The 16,270-nt window shown below is 40.6% G+C and overlaps 1 protein-coding gene across 6 annotated transcripts in view; it reads right to left on the bottom strand.

The window, feature by feature from the left end:
* Window positions 1-16,270, bottom strand: part of DDR2 (discoidin domain receptor tyrosine kinase 2) — a 157,770-nt gene that overhangs the window by 15,645 nt on the left and 125,855 nt on the right. For all 6 annotated transcript variants that reach the window (XM_064370777.1, XM_012468878.3, XM_012468880.3 and 3 more), the window contains 8 exons: window positions 14,854-15,085; window positions 14,398-14,545; window positions 13,935-14,040; window positions 9,753-9,936; window positions 8,423-8,666; window positions 5,158-5,220; window positions 3,881-4,011; window positions 716-926 (listed from right to left, as the gene is read on the bottom strand). In XM_064370777.1, the coding sequence (XP_064226847.1) occupies window positions 716-926; window positions 3,881-4,011; window positions 5,158-5,220; window positions 8,423-8,666; window positions 9,753-9,936; window positions 13,935-14,040; window positions 14,398-14,545; window positions 14,854-15,085 (1,319 nt within the window). The remainder of the gene's footprint in view (window positions 1-715; window positions 927-3,880; window positions 4,012-5,157; window positions 5,221-8,422; window positions 8,667-9,752; window positions 9,937-13,934; window positions 14,041-14,397; window positions 14,546-14,853; window positions 15,086-16,270) is intronic.

Below are 16,270 nucleotides of genomic sequence, written 5' to 3'. Positions count from 1 at the left end.
AAAAGCGGCTCTGAGCTTAAGAGGCGACTCCAGCTTCCCTTCTGACATCACTCTGCATCATTTTTTAAAAGACATTGAAATTTGAATCAACTGGAACGACTTACTATTTTACCTTTTATTGTTTCATTTCAATGCTTTTATTGAGAAAAGGGGAGAAATACTTTACTCTCATAATAAAATCTCATATTTCTCTAGTAAATGTTTACCAAAGAGAAATTAACAAAAGCAGATAACTCAAGTAGTTATTCGTTTTAGTTATTGAAGTGACTATACCACTGGGAATTTCAGAATGTCCTCAGCTTTCTTTATTTACTTCTCCAGGTGAAAATCCAGTCCTGCCTTTACCCACTCATGAAATCTGGTGTTGGATGAATACTCTATCTGGGCCTTCTCAATTTCCCCACATGTAAAATGAGGTTAGACTGGTTGGGCTGTTTAGGTTCTTCTGGTGTTAACACTTAATTAACATGTTTTATCTTTATCTTTCTTTTCTGGTATGTGGGTCCCTCCACACATCTTATGTTCAGTAGCAAAGAAGAGATGCTCAAATTAGCCCAGGAGCAGCAGCAGACCAAATCTAGAAACAGAATGTCGACTTCTCAGGAGGTTAGCAGAGACTAAAAACAGGTGCAGTTAACTGGGAGCAGACTGTCATACCTACCTGACGCTTGTCAAGGTTTCTCCCTCGACCTCCTGCCCATCACATCATCCTCACCTGACTCCTCCTCCCCTGGAGCAAACTCTGGGAGTTTTCGTATCAGCCTGGATGGCTCCTGGTAGTCAGGACGAAGGGGAAAGATGCGATCGTAAGTCGAGTTGGACTCTTGTTCACTAGGCGATGAGGAGCGGTTATTGTTGAACATGCTGGAATCACTTGGCAAGGAAAGGCTGACTGTCATTTCATCATCCAGCATCCTCCGAGAAGCCTAGAAGAGAAGAACAAGGAGAAAGCTGTGTTGGCACAAAAGAGATGATCAATTCCTCCCCTTCTTAAACTCAGCTCTTTCACTCAAATGAAATAACCCTTTACTAGTGTTTAACCCCAGCACCTCAGCAGCCCTGCACGTGCTAGGGATGCAGTCTGGTTTCACAAATGCTTGTGTTATAGAAACTTAGAATAATCCTCGATTTCTTCAAGGTAGAATTTGATCTTCTAATTTCTATGATGTGCTTTCTGAAACATTTTTTAAAAAGCATTATCTTCATAATGCTGTAAGAACCTATCAGTAGCCAAAGATCTCAGTCTTACAGAGTTTTCTATGTTTTATTAAATGATGGATTTTGCTGGCTTACCCTTTAACTTCTTGGTTTTGGAATAGACATAAATTGTTTATTAACTTAATAAATGTGCTGTAACATGATGAATCAATAGTTCTATCTGATCATTTTGACACTGCAGATTAGGATAATACCCACCGCCAACCCATATTTTCATTAACCAAAAGTAAAATGCTTACAATATGGGACAGGAAAGCCCTAGGTGTCCAGAGATAACAAAGTGACTTACACCTAATAAAGGAAGGAGAACGACAAAACAACTAATCCTGTGGTGTCTTATCTAATATAACCTGCCTGATCCATCAAAAGAAAAATGCCAGCACCTGCATGTGTGTGACTATTTGAATTTAAACAAGTGAAATGCTCCACTCCAACGAACACAGCTTGGGTGCTCAACAATGAACCTTAGATGCGCACTTTCTACTACATTGAAAGGTCCTCTGTTGCAATAATAACCCCAGGATTAAGCAAGAAGCTCAGAACATAGTAGGTACTCAATATATGTGGGTTGACTCACTCATAGAAGGAATGTTGACGACACCACCAAAAGCATCCTACAAATAATGCTACCGTCTACAGCTATGTTAAGTAATGTTCTTAGAATGTATATGTGTACTTAATGATTTTCCACATAAAATTCTGTCCCCAGGAAGAAATCTTGAGTGTTATTCCAGAGCACCTTGAGTCATCTGACTCAGGATCTACAGGGGTAGAATTTATTGGAGGACCAAGTTAAATATTCAAGGGCAAAATCTTTGCTTTACCTGTTACCTGGAGATTCCAACATTTCTCTTATAGCCCAAGAAGATATTCCAACAGGCCTCAGAATAAAGACTCAGAGAAGTGTGGTAAATTTTGGCTCACTTTATATGAAGCCAGAGAACACAGACCCTCCTCCCTTGGCTAAAATGTGGTCCTAACAGACTATTTAAGTTGGTCACATATCCTCTTCAAGCTGTCCAACGAACCTTCAGTTCACCACCACCCTTACTCTGGAATGCCTCTGGTCAGGTATAGGCACCAGTGTGTTCCAGCATCTAAAGGAGGAAAAGTTTTGATATTTGCCTCATTCATGCCTTGAGACATGCTCATGACAGTGAGTGAGTCTCTGTGGATTCTTCCTTTCAGTTTTCTGTTGCTATTTGAGAATTGAAAGCTTTAATGTTTTCAGACTAAGATACATACTTGTGGGAAGCAAGGAGACCTTCTCTTCCATGAAATATTCCTGCCTGAAAACCTTAAAACAAACATCAGCCATCTCAGGAACCCGAATATGACACAAGTCAGAAGGAATTGCAGGCTACTCATCAGGATTGCTCCTCCTCACCCCTGATTTGAGCCATTTTTCTGCCATCCTACATCTAGAAAACTCTGCAGACTCAAGCCCATTCTCAAGGCGCCCTTTCCTCTCCTCTGGAATAGAGGCTCCACACAGGAACTGATGTCTCCTGAGACCTCACCCCCAAACACAGAAATCAATCAGGATTTCTCCTCCTTCCTGTTCCCTGCCCTCGGAGGCAGTTCAAAGCCTCACAGCTCAGAGTTTCTGTGACTTCTCCTAGTCCATGTCTATTGAGAGGAACTCATTGACCTGGATAGGTGACCATGGCCAAAGGTAGAAACACTTACTCATCAGCAGACCCCAAGAGAATCAGACACTAAGAAGCAGTGAGTTGCTATTTGGTCCAAGAAACCAAACAAGTCATAGATATTCCATCTTTGATGAAATGAATATAGTTTTGAAGAAAGAAATCAAGGCATTTCCATATTAACAATTGGAAAATGCATAGAAGACTGGATACCAGTTGTATGACCTTGAGCACATCACATTTTCTCATCAGAAAAATAGTTAAACGTAACAATGCCCATGAGTTATTACTCAATGAGGTGTATACAAAATTGTACATGAGGGAAAATCTGCCTCTTGTAAAGTGTTAGACAATGTAAAAAGTTATTCAGATCATTTGGCCTAGAGAGAAAGAGTCTGAAGAGGGACTCAGAGAGATACATAATCATAACCTTCAAGTACACAAAAGTGGAAATCAGAATAGTGAGAAACTTGGCTTGAATATTAATAAAGCTGGATGTTTTTCTACACACACACACATACACTTACACACATACGCAAACACGTGCACACACACACACACACATACATACACAACAGACAAGCAAACTGAAAAAGAAGAGAAGGAACTTCAACAGCGTTATCAGAAATTTCACCTTGGCATTAGGAGAGTGATTCTTAACCTTGGATATGCATCAGAAGCACTTGTTAATTTTTTTAAAAAAATATATGGATGCCTGGACTCCACTCAAAATCCAGTGAATCAGAATTTGAAGGAAAATGCCTGAGTTCAGATTAAATGTATTAAAAAGAGTTTTCTGCATTTCTGAGGAAGGTTCCAACATCTCCACTCTACAAATGAGAAAACAGACTTAGCGAATTCTTTTTCTGGCTCCATTCCTACGTTTCTTGGTAGCCTCAGTTAGCTCTAACCATTAATACATTTTTGCAATTTGCCTTTTACTCCTGGGACAACAGTGGCTCAAGAAAAAAAGGAGCAGATTCTTGTATCACACCCATTCTGTACCTCCTCACCTTCTCCAGCATTTTCTGCCAGAACTGCCTCCAGAGTATGATGACAATGATGGCCAGGAGGATGAAGATGATGGCCACCAAGCAGCCAATCAGGATCCGAGTGTTGCTGTCATCAACTTTAAGCATTGGATCTGTGACCAGGGAGAGAAGGCAGAGAATACAATCATCCCACAGGTCAAGTAAAAGTATGAGGGACTGGATTGAAAACATGGAGGTGGACTCTGTTCCTTGAGGATAATTCTAGAAGATGCCACCTTACTACTTCTGCTTATTCTTGCTCTTGCTACTGTTTTATTACTTTTTTTTTTTTCTTGGGACAGAGTTTTGCTCTTGTTGCCCAGGCTGGAGTGCAATGGCATGATCTCGGCTCACTGCAACCTCTGCCTCCCAGGTTCAAGTGATTCTACTGCCTCAGCCTCCCGAGTAGCTGGGATTACAGGCATGTACCACCATGCCTGGTTAATTTTTATATTTTTAGTAGAGATGGGGTTTCACCATGTTGGCCAGGCTGGTCTCAAACTCCTGACCTTGTGATCTGCCTGCCTCTACCTCCCAAAGTACTGGGATTACAGGTGTGAGCCACCATGCCCAGCCTGTTTTATTACTTTGTTCCCATATCCTACTTCCCTCTTCCATAAGACAGTAGCCTCCCACTCCCCATGTCAGACAGGATAATGGTGAGTTTTTCTATTCTTCCCAAAACTTGTCACTATATTATTATGGCCTGAGTCTACAATCCCTTAATCACACCTCATGAAAAACAGGTGAGGGACCAGTTTCACCCTCTGCATTCTTTGAGACACACCAACGTAGCTGAAAGTCCTCTTTGGACACATTCAATCACACGCTCCCCACATTGCTGGCTGGTGTCACCAATGACTGCCTAAAGCAATGCATACATGGCATATTTATCTCCAATTAGAGAGACCAGCATTTTGTTTCTTAGACTTCTACCCATTCTTAGAAATCCCTGCTACGGGTCTCACGTAGGAATGTCCCTTTCCCTGTTTCTGACCCCGAATTCCCAGTCTTTCATGGAGAAATTGGGACAACTCCAGACTGTGCCTCAGTTAAAGAAGAATGAATCAGTAGTGAAGACAATATGTTTGGATCCATGACTTGGAGGTAGACAGTCCTACCTTTCCAGGGCTACTCTTCATCCAAAGCCACCTGGTGTAAAGCCTCTCACACAGCCAGGGCTTTGCAAATCTCCACCCTTCTTCATCCTCCAGGAAGTCCCTTCAACTTAATTTGTATAATTTAGGAATCACACATACCATAGGTTGTGGGTGCCATAGGAGAGGTGGGTAGGGCTCCAGAGTTGTTGTACATTGCAGCATCTGTTATAAAACAAGGGTGAGTCAGAGCCAGGGAGAAGACAGATAGCTAGTGTTTTCTCTGGAGGCATATTGTGACCTAGCACATCGAGAGATCAATTTAGTTGGTTGCCATCAGCCTTCTAAAAAAAATAAAATCATAAATACATTAAATAAAAATATCACCATTCATCTAAATCGTAAGCGCAAGTTTTTCTTTATAAATTTTTTTTTCACTTATTACATACTAGGTGCTATGGTACAAAAGGTTTAAGAAACAGCAATTCAAAGGGCTGTGACCACGCATTATCATAAAGCATAAGAAGCAGGACCCAAATTCAGCAAAAATATAGAGAGAATATAGTGGGTAAATGGGCAAGGGACAGACAGTGTTAAGATGCTTTTCCCTTCAAGGAAATTAGGTTGTTTATAAAAGAGTCTCCACTATGCCTCATTGGCCTAGCCCTCCAATTGATGAATTAAGGCTTCATCTTTTTCGATATTTACTGACATTGGAGTGTCCTTCACCGTGATTTTGCAGCTTCTGAGATTAAACCACAAAAGTGTATTTGCCAGATTGATGTTGGCAGCTTTGCCAGAATTATTTCCTCTGATTTATCTAATCAAGGGGGTCAAGAATTAGAATATGTATTTCCTTTCTAAAAGGCATTTCTTCCAATTTCATCCTAATTTTTCTTCTTAACATTATTATATAAATAAGGAGGTATCTGGCATCTGCGTGTGCTTTCTGAGTTCAGTTGTCAGGCTCCAGTGAAAACTAATATTATTAAGACATTGGATTTAGAGCTCAAGAGACCTCAGGAGTCAAAAACCGTGGTTCACAGCTATAATTAGCTATAATAAGTGTACCAATTACTCTGCCAGGAGAATTCCTGAGGATGAGTGGGAATCTATTTGTCCCCCAGTTAACACTTAGACAGTATAAGTGGCACTGACTTTGAGCATCTTGATTTCTACTCTCAGTAGATACTCAGATAAAATATTATCAATCCATTTATTCTGAGAGGAAATCCTTAGCACAGAGGCATTTAAACACCAAACTTGTTTTCCTAAAAATATGCTCTGTTTTCTTATCAGTATATTTTAAGAAGCAAACCATCTTGAAATTTTCTTCCTTTAAAAATCAAATCTGAAATGATGGGTTCTTTTGGTTTATCTGGTGTTTTTGTTGTTGCTGTTGTTGTTTTAACAGGGTCTCACTCTGTCACCCAGGCTGGAGTGCAGTGGTGCAATTTTGACCCACTGCAAGCTCTGCCTCTGGGGCTCAGGTGATCCTCCTGCCTCAGCCTCTCTAGCTGGGACTACAGGCATATGCCACCACACCCAGCTAATTTTTGTGATTTTTGTGGAGACAGGGTTTCTCCATGTTGCCCAGGCTAGTCTCAAACTCTTGAATACAAGCAATCCTCCCACCTTGGCCTCCCAAAGTGTGGTTTATCTTCAAATTAGTCTCTTCATCTCTCTTATGTTATTTTACACCTGGACTTTTCTTCCAGGCCTAGTGCAAGTCTCATTCCTTTGACGCTGTCTATGACAAACCCACTCTAGTGCCCTTTCTCCTTCTGACCCTTTATTGTTCATATTACTTTGGATATTTTTTAAAAGCATTGTGTATCTTTTGTCTCCCCATCTAAAATTTAATGGTATGAACAATGTTCTAAATGCCTTTTAACTTTTCAAGATTTCGCAGTTTCTGGCTCCAGGAATTTAAATAACTATTTGCTACTGTTACTGTTCAATCAAAAGTAGTGTTTAGAGTTTAAAATGAATACTTAAAAGTTGAAATAATCAAAATACAATGAACCTAAGTGTATATCACATTGGTGACATAACTATATACAGAAAAGAATTATCCTACTGTTACTCAACTGACCTTAGAGCATAGTACTTTGACTACACATTCTTAGTAGGATACATTCCCAGGACAAAGAAAAGAGAATTGCAAAGAAATCTTAATGCTCAATAGTTATGTTGTTAGTAATAATATTGGTATTGCTTTTTGAATACTAAGATGAAGAAAATGCTGCTAACATTGTTAGAAAATATATTTAGCATAAATAATAGAGATGAAAGTATAAAATCAAATTTAAATGAAAACCTTATCTTTAATTTGAATTGGAAGTAACAAGGTGAACTCATAATCTTTTTATTTTTAAAAATACATATTTCATTGCTTTCTTTCACTGAAAAATCCAAGAAACAGTGATAACCTATTGGCAATGAGCATCCCTATTGCCCAGTTTATGGTATCTAAATACCATTTACTACCAAAAGGAATCACAATTTCTTGAAGAAATGGTTGATTCCATGTCGGGGGCAGTACATGTTCAAAATGAGCTTGAAATACCTTGTTCTTTCAGAAAACAAGAAAGTTATCAAAGGCTTCTAGGGTCAGATTCAAAGAGCAAAGAGCCCCTTTAAAAAATGCAAGCTCTAGTCAAAGATAGCACAACTTGAGTATTCAAAAGAATAATGGCTGGGCTTGGTGGCTCATGCCTGTAATTCTAACACTTTGGGAGGCCAAGACAGGCGGATCACTTAAAGTTAGGAGTTGGAGACCAATCTGGCCAACATGGTGAAACCTTGTCTTTACTAAAAATAGAAAAATTAGCCAGATGCAGTAACAGGCACGTGTAATCCCAGCTACTTGGGAGGCTGAGGCAGGAGAATCACTTGAACCCAGGAGGCAGGGTTGCAGTGAGCCGAGACTGCACCACTGCACTCCAGCCAGGGAAACAGAGTGAGAATAGCTGCAATCAATTAAACATTAAATTTACAAAAATCAATGAGTTTATAATGAAGAGTTACATGAATATTTTGTTCACTTCATTGCTTTCTTCCACCAAAAAGTCCAAGAAACAATGACAACCTATTAGCAATGAGCATCTCTATTGCCCAGTTTGTAGTATCAAAATACAATTTCCTACAAAAAACAATCAAGATTTCTTGAAAAAATAGTACTATGCTCTCTTTTTTAAAAAATATTTTCTAAGAAGAGTTACATGAATATTTGTTCACCTCCATTCTCATCCCTACCTCTCCACAAGTAAAACTAGTCACACACAGGATTCACTGTAACCAGCAATGAGAAGCCACTTGTACAATGCCACTCCTCTCAGAGACCTGCTAATGAGATGTTCTGGGTGTGTGCCTTCCTCCTTCATCACCTTGTTCCCACTTCCCAAAGGGGACCTGAGGTCCCTACCTGATTGGAAGGTGATCTCACTGAACATCATCCAGGTATCAGCAAAATGGTATTGGCACTTGATGGCACTGGCCATTCTGTGGTGGAGAGGCACCGTGACAAACCGGGCGCTGGGGTTGACGTCATCCAGGACAAGGGGGAAGGAAATGGCATTAGGTTCCCACTCGTTGGCATCAGAGCGGAAGTAGCACTGTACCTCCTTAAAGATCTTCACGCCTTTAGCAAACATGTTGTTGCAGTGAACCTGGTAGAGAGAGAGGCATGTGAGTGACAGGCTGGCCCTGCTAAGTTGCACAGGGACACAGTGCCAGCCAACTCAGTAAGAGTCAAGACCTGCTGTTTCTGTGAGCACCACCCTTGGTGAATAGTTGATGTTCTGCAGTCTTCTGGATTTTTCCTTCTAGGAACCTCACAGTGGCAGTGATAGTTGGTCAGGCCTCACAAAACCTGGGCTGCAACCTTGTTACCTGTATGCACTGTCTGTCCTTCACCACCTCACTTTCTGTTGCTGGACTGCAGTTTCCTCACCTGTTAAATGAGGACTGCAGCGACTTCTCAGGCCCTCCCTCGCCTTGAACTCTCTCGAGTCTATGATCTTCTCAATCACAGTTGCTGCCTACCCTGATTAGAGCTATTTTGAACTGAGGTAAGAGGCAGACTGCCATCCTACTTCCTCCTAGGTACATTTTAGAGCCAGTCTACTTTTCAACAGGGCTAGGTGAGAGACCTGAAATATTTACAATCCAAAACAGTTTCATCTTTTTTTTTGGAAAAAAAAAGTGTATATACACACATACATATATATATGAGTTAATCACACATTCATGGAAGAGATTTAACCCAGCATCTTTACTCCATATATATATGTGTGTATATATGTATAAATATATACATATGTATGTTTGTGTGTGTATATATATACACACACACACACATATACACACACAACTGCACTGGTAAAAAGATAAATATAATCTTTAACCTAAAAATTAATTTTTTTCACCTGACATTAAAAGCAATTAAAGCATTTTTAGGGGCCTTAAAAATCTGTGGGCCCTGGACACTGTGTTATTGTACCTAATGAATATGTCACCTTCAGTGTTAGAACAACAACAAAAAAATGAGAGCTCAGTGATCTAACTCCCTTACCCACAAATGAAGAATCACACCCTTAGAGAAGAAGCGACCTGTGAAATGCATTTAGCTAGTTAGTAACAGAATATGTCATTGAACTGGCATCAGCCTAGGCTTCTTTCTAGCATGCCTTTTCTCTACAACACTATGATGTGTGCCTCCTTAAAGAAGTTCTACCACACCCGACTCCACTCACCTTCATAGTAGTGAAATTCCTGATGCGGTCAAATTCAAACATGATCTCAATGTAGCCATTGGTGGCACTCTCGTTCCGCCAGCCCACATAGTCATAACCGGGCCACACGTGGTATTCATGGGTCTGGGTGAAATCATCCAGGCCAGACACACCATCTGTCAACTGGCCTAGCCCTTCTGTCATGCTGCTCAGACCAGGAGAAGGGTGGGGAAAGGAGAGAGAAATCTGAGTTAATCACACATTCATGGAAGAACTTTTACCCAGCATCTTTACTACAGATTTTGTAAGAGTTTATTATCTTGGAATTGAAGGATTACAAATAATCAAATTTGTATAATAGTACTGACTAGTTTATCTTACATCAATGGAGAATTAAGAATTTCATATTAGTAATTTTTATAAAATATTCAATGCTTACCCCTTTAGTAGTAAAACTTTTAAACAACATGTTATCATTTAATATGAAAAGCTTTCTATAATCTATCGCACCTTGCCTATTCTTATATACCGGATATGTCTTCACATAATGACTCAATATTATCAAACGCATTTGATGAATTAATTCATTGACTAAATGACGAAATGGATAAATGCTTAGAATGAATACTACCATACATAGTACCACTGGCCCCATTATCAAATAGATGTTTCCAGAACTTAGTGCTGACTCTCCTTTAACTACGTGTTGTCATTATTCAGTGAATCAATTTCAGAGAAGCCAGTCACGCTCTCTTCTAGTCTACATATCCAGCAACCCAATTTGATATTAAACTACAGGGGGGAAAACATAATCTCTAAGCTTAAATCATAATTTCTATTTATTTTTAGTTAAATTTGTAGGATACTAGACCCAGGAAGTAAGATGTATGGATTTCATGAGAATCCCAGGTATCGGATTTAGTTTTGTGTTCTAGCTTAGCAGCCTTTTTTGACTTCTGAGTAAAAGGCTCTGTTTTAAAGGCTGAGTTTGCCAGAAGACTGACTGCTGGATGGAATATAACTGCATTTATACTTATTTGACTATTTGGAGGACACAAAGAGGCTCCTTCCTTCTTTTTATGGAGGGACAGAGCAAGACTCCATCACATGGAACTTCTCTTTCCTCAAGCTCTGCATCCCAAGCTTCAGCAGATGTGACACAAATCTCCCAAATAAAGAAATTGGGATACTCACCCTCAAGCTATAATGGGTGTGACCCTTGAGGTTTATAGCCAGATCAATAATATGTAAAATTTGTGAATTGCAAAAAAAATAAAAAATACTAAGAGTGATTATGCCAGCCTTTTAAAATATATTTATTCATTAAAAAATGTTTGGTAAATTATAAAATTTGACTGGCCTTATCCACAGTGACCAGAGCCTGGATCTCCCTTCCAAGGTTTTGCCATCTTTTTCTTCTCTCTACAGATCAGAAAGCTAGGAGAATATAAGTTTACTTGCAATAAATATATTTCCAATTATCCCCAGAAAAGTAAATCCCATGAAAGTCTTATGAAAAGCAACACAAATTAAAAGAAATGCCTGCTCAGTTTCCCCTTGGCCAAAATTAAATCAAGTGAGAAGGGATAAGAAAAGAAATTTTCTGTGTTTGTATACCTTAGAGTTATTAAAATCACTAGTAGGCATATATTACTGTTGAATTTTTTGAAACAAAACTAACCTTTGGTAATATGACTATTTCCTGAGACTCTGATGAATGTCATCTCACAGTGGCTGAAAGGATCTCTACACTCAGCCACCTCCACCAGATATTTTATTACCTCAATTATTAAATGAAAGCCAATTATATCTGAATTTTTGTAATTTTTAAAAATCTTTCCCCTGGAGTTCAAAGCTGCAATTCCAGCTACCTTCCTTATTTCTCTACTGAAAGTCTTGTCAGTCTCATAGACTTACACCCCAAACTAAATCCATCATCATTCCCTATTAACTAAATCTTTCACGTTGGTTTCCCTTTTCTATAAATTATACTTCTCTTTCATAGTAACTGAAAGTGCTTGGTTCATACTAAGCACTCAAAATATATTTGTTGAATGAATAAACATCAGCCCCATTGTTTCAGCCACTTAGATGGTCAGGCTTCATCTAACTCTTTTTCACACCCTACTGTATGCCCCATACATCCAATCAGATTGTAAATGTTCCCGAAATGAGTATCTTTTCCTCATTTCCCACAGTCACAGTTATGGCCTTGGTCATTAATTCTTTTTACTTGACAGAACTCAGAGTTTTAAAATGTTCCCATCACCTCCTCATTCCATTCAAATCTAACCTGTGCATGCTGTTTGATTAATCTGTCTAAAGCACAGCTCCAAATCATGTCCTTCCCCAGCTTTAAAAATCTTCAAAGACTCATTACGTTAATGATAATGTTTATAAAGAACAAGAATAGCGACTTCTCCTCTTCCTCTTCCTCCTCTTCTTGCTCCTTTTGGCCTTGACTTCAGGTTCCTTCAAAATATGGCATAATCCTCTTTGTACGCTTCTCCTGCACTACTTTGCCACATAAATATGGTCCATGGTTAAATAAACCGTTGATTTCTCCCAGAGAGTCCCCTAAACTTTATAACCATGATTCTTTTTACCTCATGCTATTCCCTCTGCCTAAAATTCCATTTCAAGGTTCTGTACCTGTGAAAATTCTACCCATTCTTTGGGACCCAATTCAGATGTATCTGTTCTACCATATCTTTACTGGTCCTTCAGTCAGAAAAACGTTAATCGGATAACAACTTACATGTGTACATCAATTTATCTTATGAAATGCTTTTCATACACATTTTCATCCCAGCAAACAGAAGTAACTTTTATTATATAAAACCAGATGTTTTCATCCCCATTTGTGTGCTTTCCTACTAAAGTTTACTTTTTCCTTTGCATCTCAAAGCAATCATAGGCTATCTCTTGCTCATACACTTGAATCATAGTAACTTATATTCTGTTTTAGCCCCTACTCCAAATTGTGAGCTCTTTAAAGGTAGTATCGATGACTTCATTACCCTTGAATACCTAGCATGCCTGGCCAAACTCCTTGTGTTTAGTAACAGCTGATTAACAAAGCCTTATTAAATTAAACTGAATTTGATAGATCTCTGATTTCCTCTATGCCTTGAATACATGTCTGTTGGGGTGTGACTGAGTGAAATTACGCCAAGACAGTTTAAACAAACAGGAAAGAACAGTGACTAAGAAGATGGAAAGGAAGTGACTAGGAGTAGAAGAGTGTGGATGAATCAGGCCTTCGCCCAGGGGATGGCAGCTAGAGGGCAATAGTTCATTCTCCACACCTAAGCCAATGGAAGCCTGTAATTCCACACTCCCTTCCTGAGCCTCACTAGTATCTCCTCTTGACCCCTGTCAATCTCCATCATCTGGTCTGGTCTTCACTGTGGTCTGACTTACCACTTTGCAGATACAGACCAAGCTTAGAAAAGTGTTAGCATGGGATAGAAGAATGGCAAGGCTTGAAGTCTTAAAGCGAAATGGGATAAGTGGGAGCATTCCTTATCCAACCCTAAGTTCCAACTGTATCTGGTTACACTTCTTCGCCATGGCCCTCCATTGATCCACTTCAGGCTTATCCACTGTTCCATTCTGTTCTTCTCAGCTCGAGCTTCTACTATAGTCAGGCCAGTCTTGCCTTCAGCCCTGCTTCCTTTCTTCTGCTACCTTCTACCTACCTTCCTCTGCTACAATTCTCATCTTGCCCTAGAAACTTTCCTTGTCTATTGTAAACCTTACTAGTCCCCTTTTTACAATTTTCAAAGCATTTATATTTATAAGGTCTATTCTTTCTGATTTTTTGACCTGCCCAGAGTATCATTACTACAATTCTCTGGGCCTTTGTTTCCATAAGTAGGCCAGTGTTTGTGTCAAACCACATGTCCTGTTTTGAGGGTCAAAAATATGGCTATTATACTTAGAGCCATGTCACAAACTCTAGTCCTTGCTTTGTGTAATTGATTGTTTTCTGAGTAATTAACCTGTCTTCCCAAACTAGGCTTTAAGTTCCCTGGAAATAAAGGTCGTGTATATTCCTTCATCTAAATTATCTCCAAATGCCTTGTACAGGAACTAAATAAATACTGATTGGTTGATTATTGATCCCAAGACATGATAAAATATTATGCTCTCCTAGTGACCAGTTTCCCATTCTGATTATCGAAGTTTCCCAGGATTTACCTGTACCCAACAGCTCCATCATAGACAGAATCATTCAGATAAATGATGGAGCCCCCAGGGAGTACAAACTGCTGCCCAGCTGGAGCATTGTATGACACCAAGCCATCTGCAAAGGAAACACAGCCAAGTGAGTGCCTACTACCCAGGCCCATTACCTTAGGAAACTATGTGAGTTTCAGGGGTACAAGCTTGCACAGCATGTCCAGCAGGACCCCATCTGGGCACCCAGGAAGCACTGTGGAGAAGCGCCCCTCAGTGGCAGTCAGCATAATGACTCTGAATGCATGACTCTGGGTGTGGGACACCAAGCACTGGGATAATGAGCAATGCTTCTGTCTCTACTCTTCCCGAGAGGGAATCACCGTTTCAGGAGTAAATGATCCCTTTCTGATAAGATTGCCTTCATTTCCCAGAAGTCAGAGTCTTTAATAAGGTCTATAGGCTTCCTGGGCGAATGACCTACCTAGCCAGACACAGCCATAAAGCTCCACCCTCATGCACACATTCATGGAGTGGTCAGTGACTGGAATGAACCGGACAAATCTGGCCACAATAGGCGGCTCCAAGTCCTTCAGGAAAATGTCATAGGGGTTACTATTTCCATCCAGCACCTGGGGAGAGAGAAGAGAAAGAGTGGTGAGGTGGTATTAAATTATGTTCACTGTTCCTTGCCCGCCACCCCCCCACCCTTTCTATGGGCTTCCTCTTCTTAATTCAAGGAGCAGAATACATCTACTCCACTTTCCCCGTGGCCTTGGTATTCCTTCTCTGCATCCCTCACCCTGGGTCACACATTTACAAGGGCATGCCTGGTCTGTGGACACACATACCCACACAGACAACCCATACCCTTCTTCTCCTAGCCTAAGTCAAAACATGGTCTTGGACATCCCAGAGTCTGGATGTCTCTACTTCCTACCTGTTTCCCATGACGGTTCCGCCAAGAGATCCAGCGAGTGCCATCCCGACTGTAGTTGATCTTGTACATGGGGGCAAACTCAATGCCGTGACCCCCTGCATGGCGCCCCTGGGTCCCCACCAGAGTGATAAAATGGAGGGTATGTAAGTCAATCTGTAGAAACTCCTTCAGGTCATCAGGTTCCACTGGAATCTCAGGGCACCAGGCTCCATCCCCTTCTTCTGAGTCCAGCCTTGAAAGGTAAAGGTTGGGGAGAGAGGGAGTAACCATGAAACCACAGAGCTGTTTACTGGTTCACAGGCAAGCAGCTGCCCTGTACTGAGGGGAGAGGGCAGACTGCCCAGTTCTTATAAACTTTTCAGGTTATCACCACAGTTTTCACTGCCACCACAGCACCCATTTGTGGTCAGATCCCTCTCCCTGGAGTATCAAGAAACCCTGAGAGACATCCCCACCAGTGAGCTGGAGGCCTTCAGATCACGTGTAGCCTTCATTCTCCGTCCTGATTTAGAGGTCTAAAGAGAAATAAAACTCTTCCTACCCTCTGTTCCCCCATCAGTTATTTCATATCTCCCTTCCCACATTCAAACTCAGTCTAACAAAGCTAGCCACCCTTTGCTTGGACATCAAGTTATGGCAGTAGGGAGGAGGGATAGTAGGGCCTCCAGTGTGGCTTATGCAGTGCAGCAGGATGGGCATCACAGACCAACAAGGAGCCATAGAAACACGTGGGAAGGATGAGGGGGAAGAGCATGTCAAGGAAGTAGTAAATAATCTGGTTTCGTTTTATTACCTCCAGCCTGAGTTACCACTGAGCAAAATTGTGAAATTATTATAAAGTTTATTTTGAGAACCTCCTACCACTTTCTCTCCCCTAGAATGTTCCTTTTTCCCACAGATATCACCCATTCATTTGTCACTCCCTTTCAATTCCACCAATCGTCACTCTAGTCTTTCATACACTAAGAAATTATGGGGAAGGTTCGTCAGGATTGCTTTTCTTATGGGTAGTTCCATTTTAATAAAATCAATACTTCACACCAAAATAATTAGATTCAGGAAAGAGTGTTGGGTCCAACCAGTAGAGCAGTAGGGAGTTTATTGATGTAGAAGACCCCTGAATCAATCACCCCAGGAAACTGCCACACTCTGTCTGTGGGTAAGGATGGCCCTTCCATGTGAGAGATCCCTGAGAGAGGGAGATAACTTGTTGGAGGCCTCAATGTCTAGTTAAGCCCTTGATGCTTTGCAGTGAGTGATATTTCATAGGCCCCCTGAGAAGAGGAGTGGACGCTAACTCCCAGTGTCCTACATAATCTGCACCTTCCCATAGCTGCCACCGTTGCCCACATCCTGCAGCAGCTCACAGTGAGAAAGTCAGGGAAAGCAAATCCACTTCCTATCAATGAACCCATTC

The sequence above is a fragment of the Aotus nancymaae genome, unplaced genomic scaffold, assembly GCF_030222135.1.
Source record: "Aotus nancymaae isolate 86718 unplaced genomic scaffold, 86718_ANA_hifiasm-v0.15.2.pri h1tg000108l, whole genome shotgun sequence".
Lineage (NCBI taxonomy): Eukaryota > Metazoa > Chordata > Mammalia > Primates > Aotidae > Aotus > Aotus nancymaae.
The sequence above is the reverse complement of the archived record's forward strand: the minus strand, read 5'-3'. Positions and strand labels throughout refer to the sequence as shown.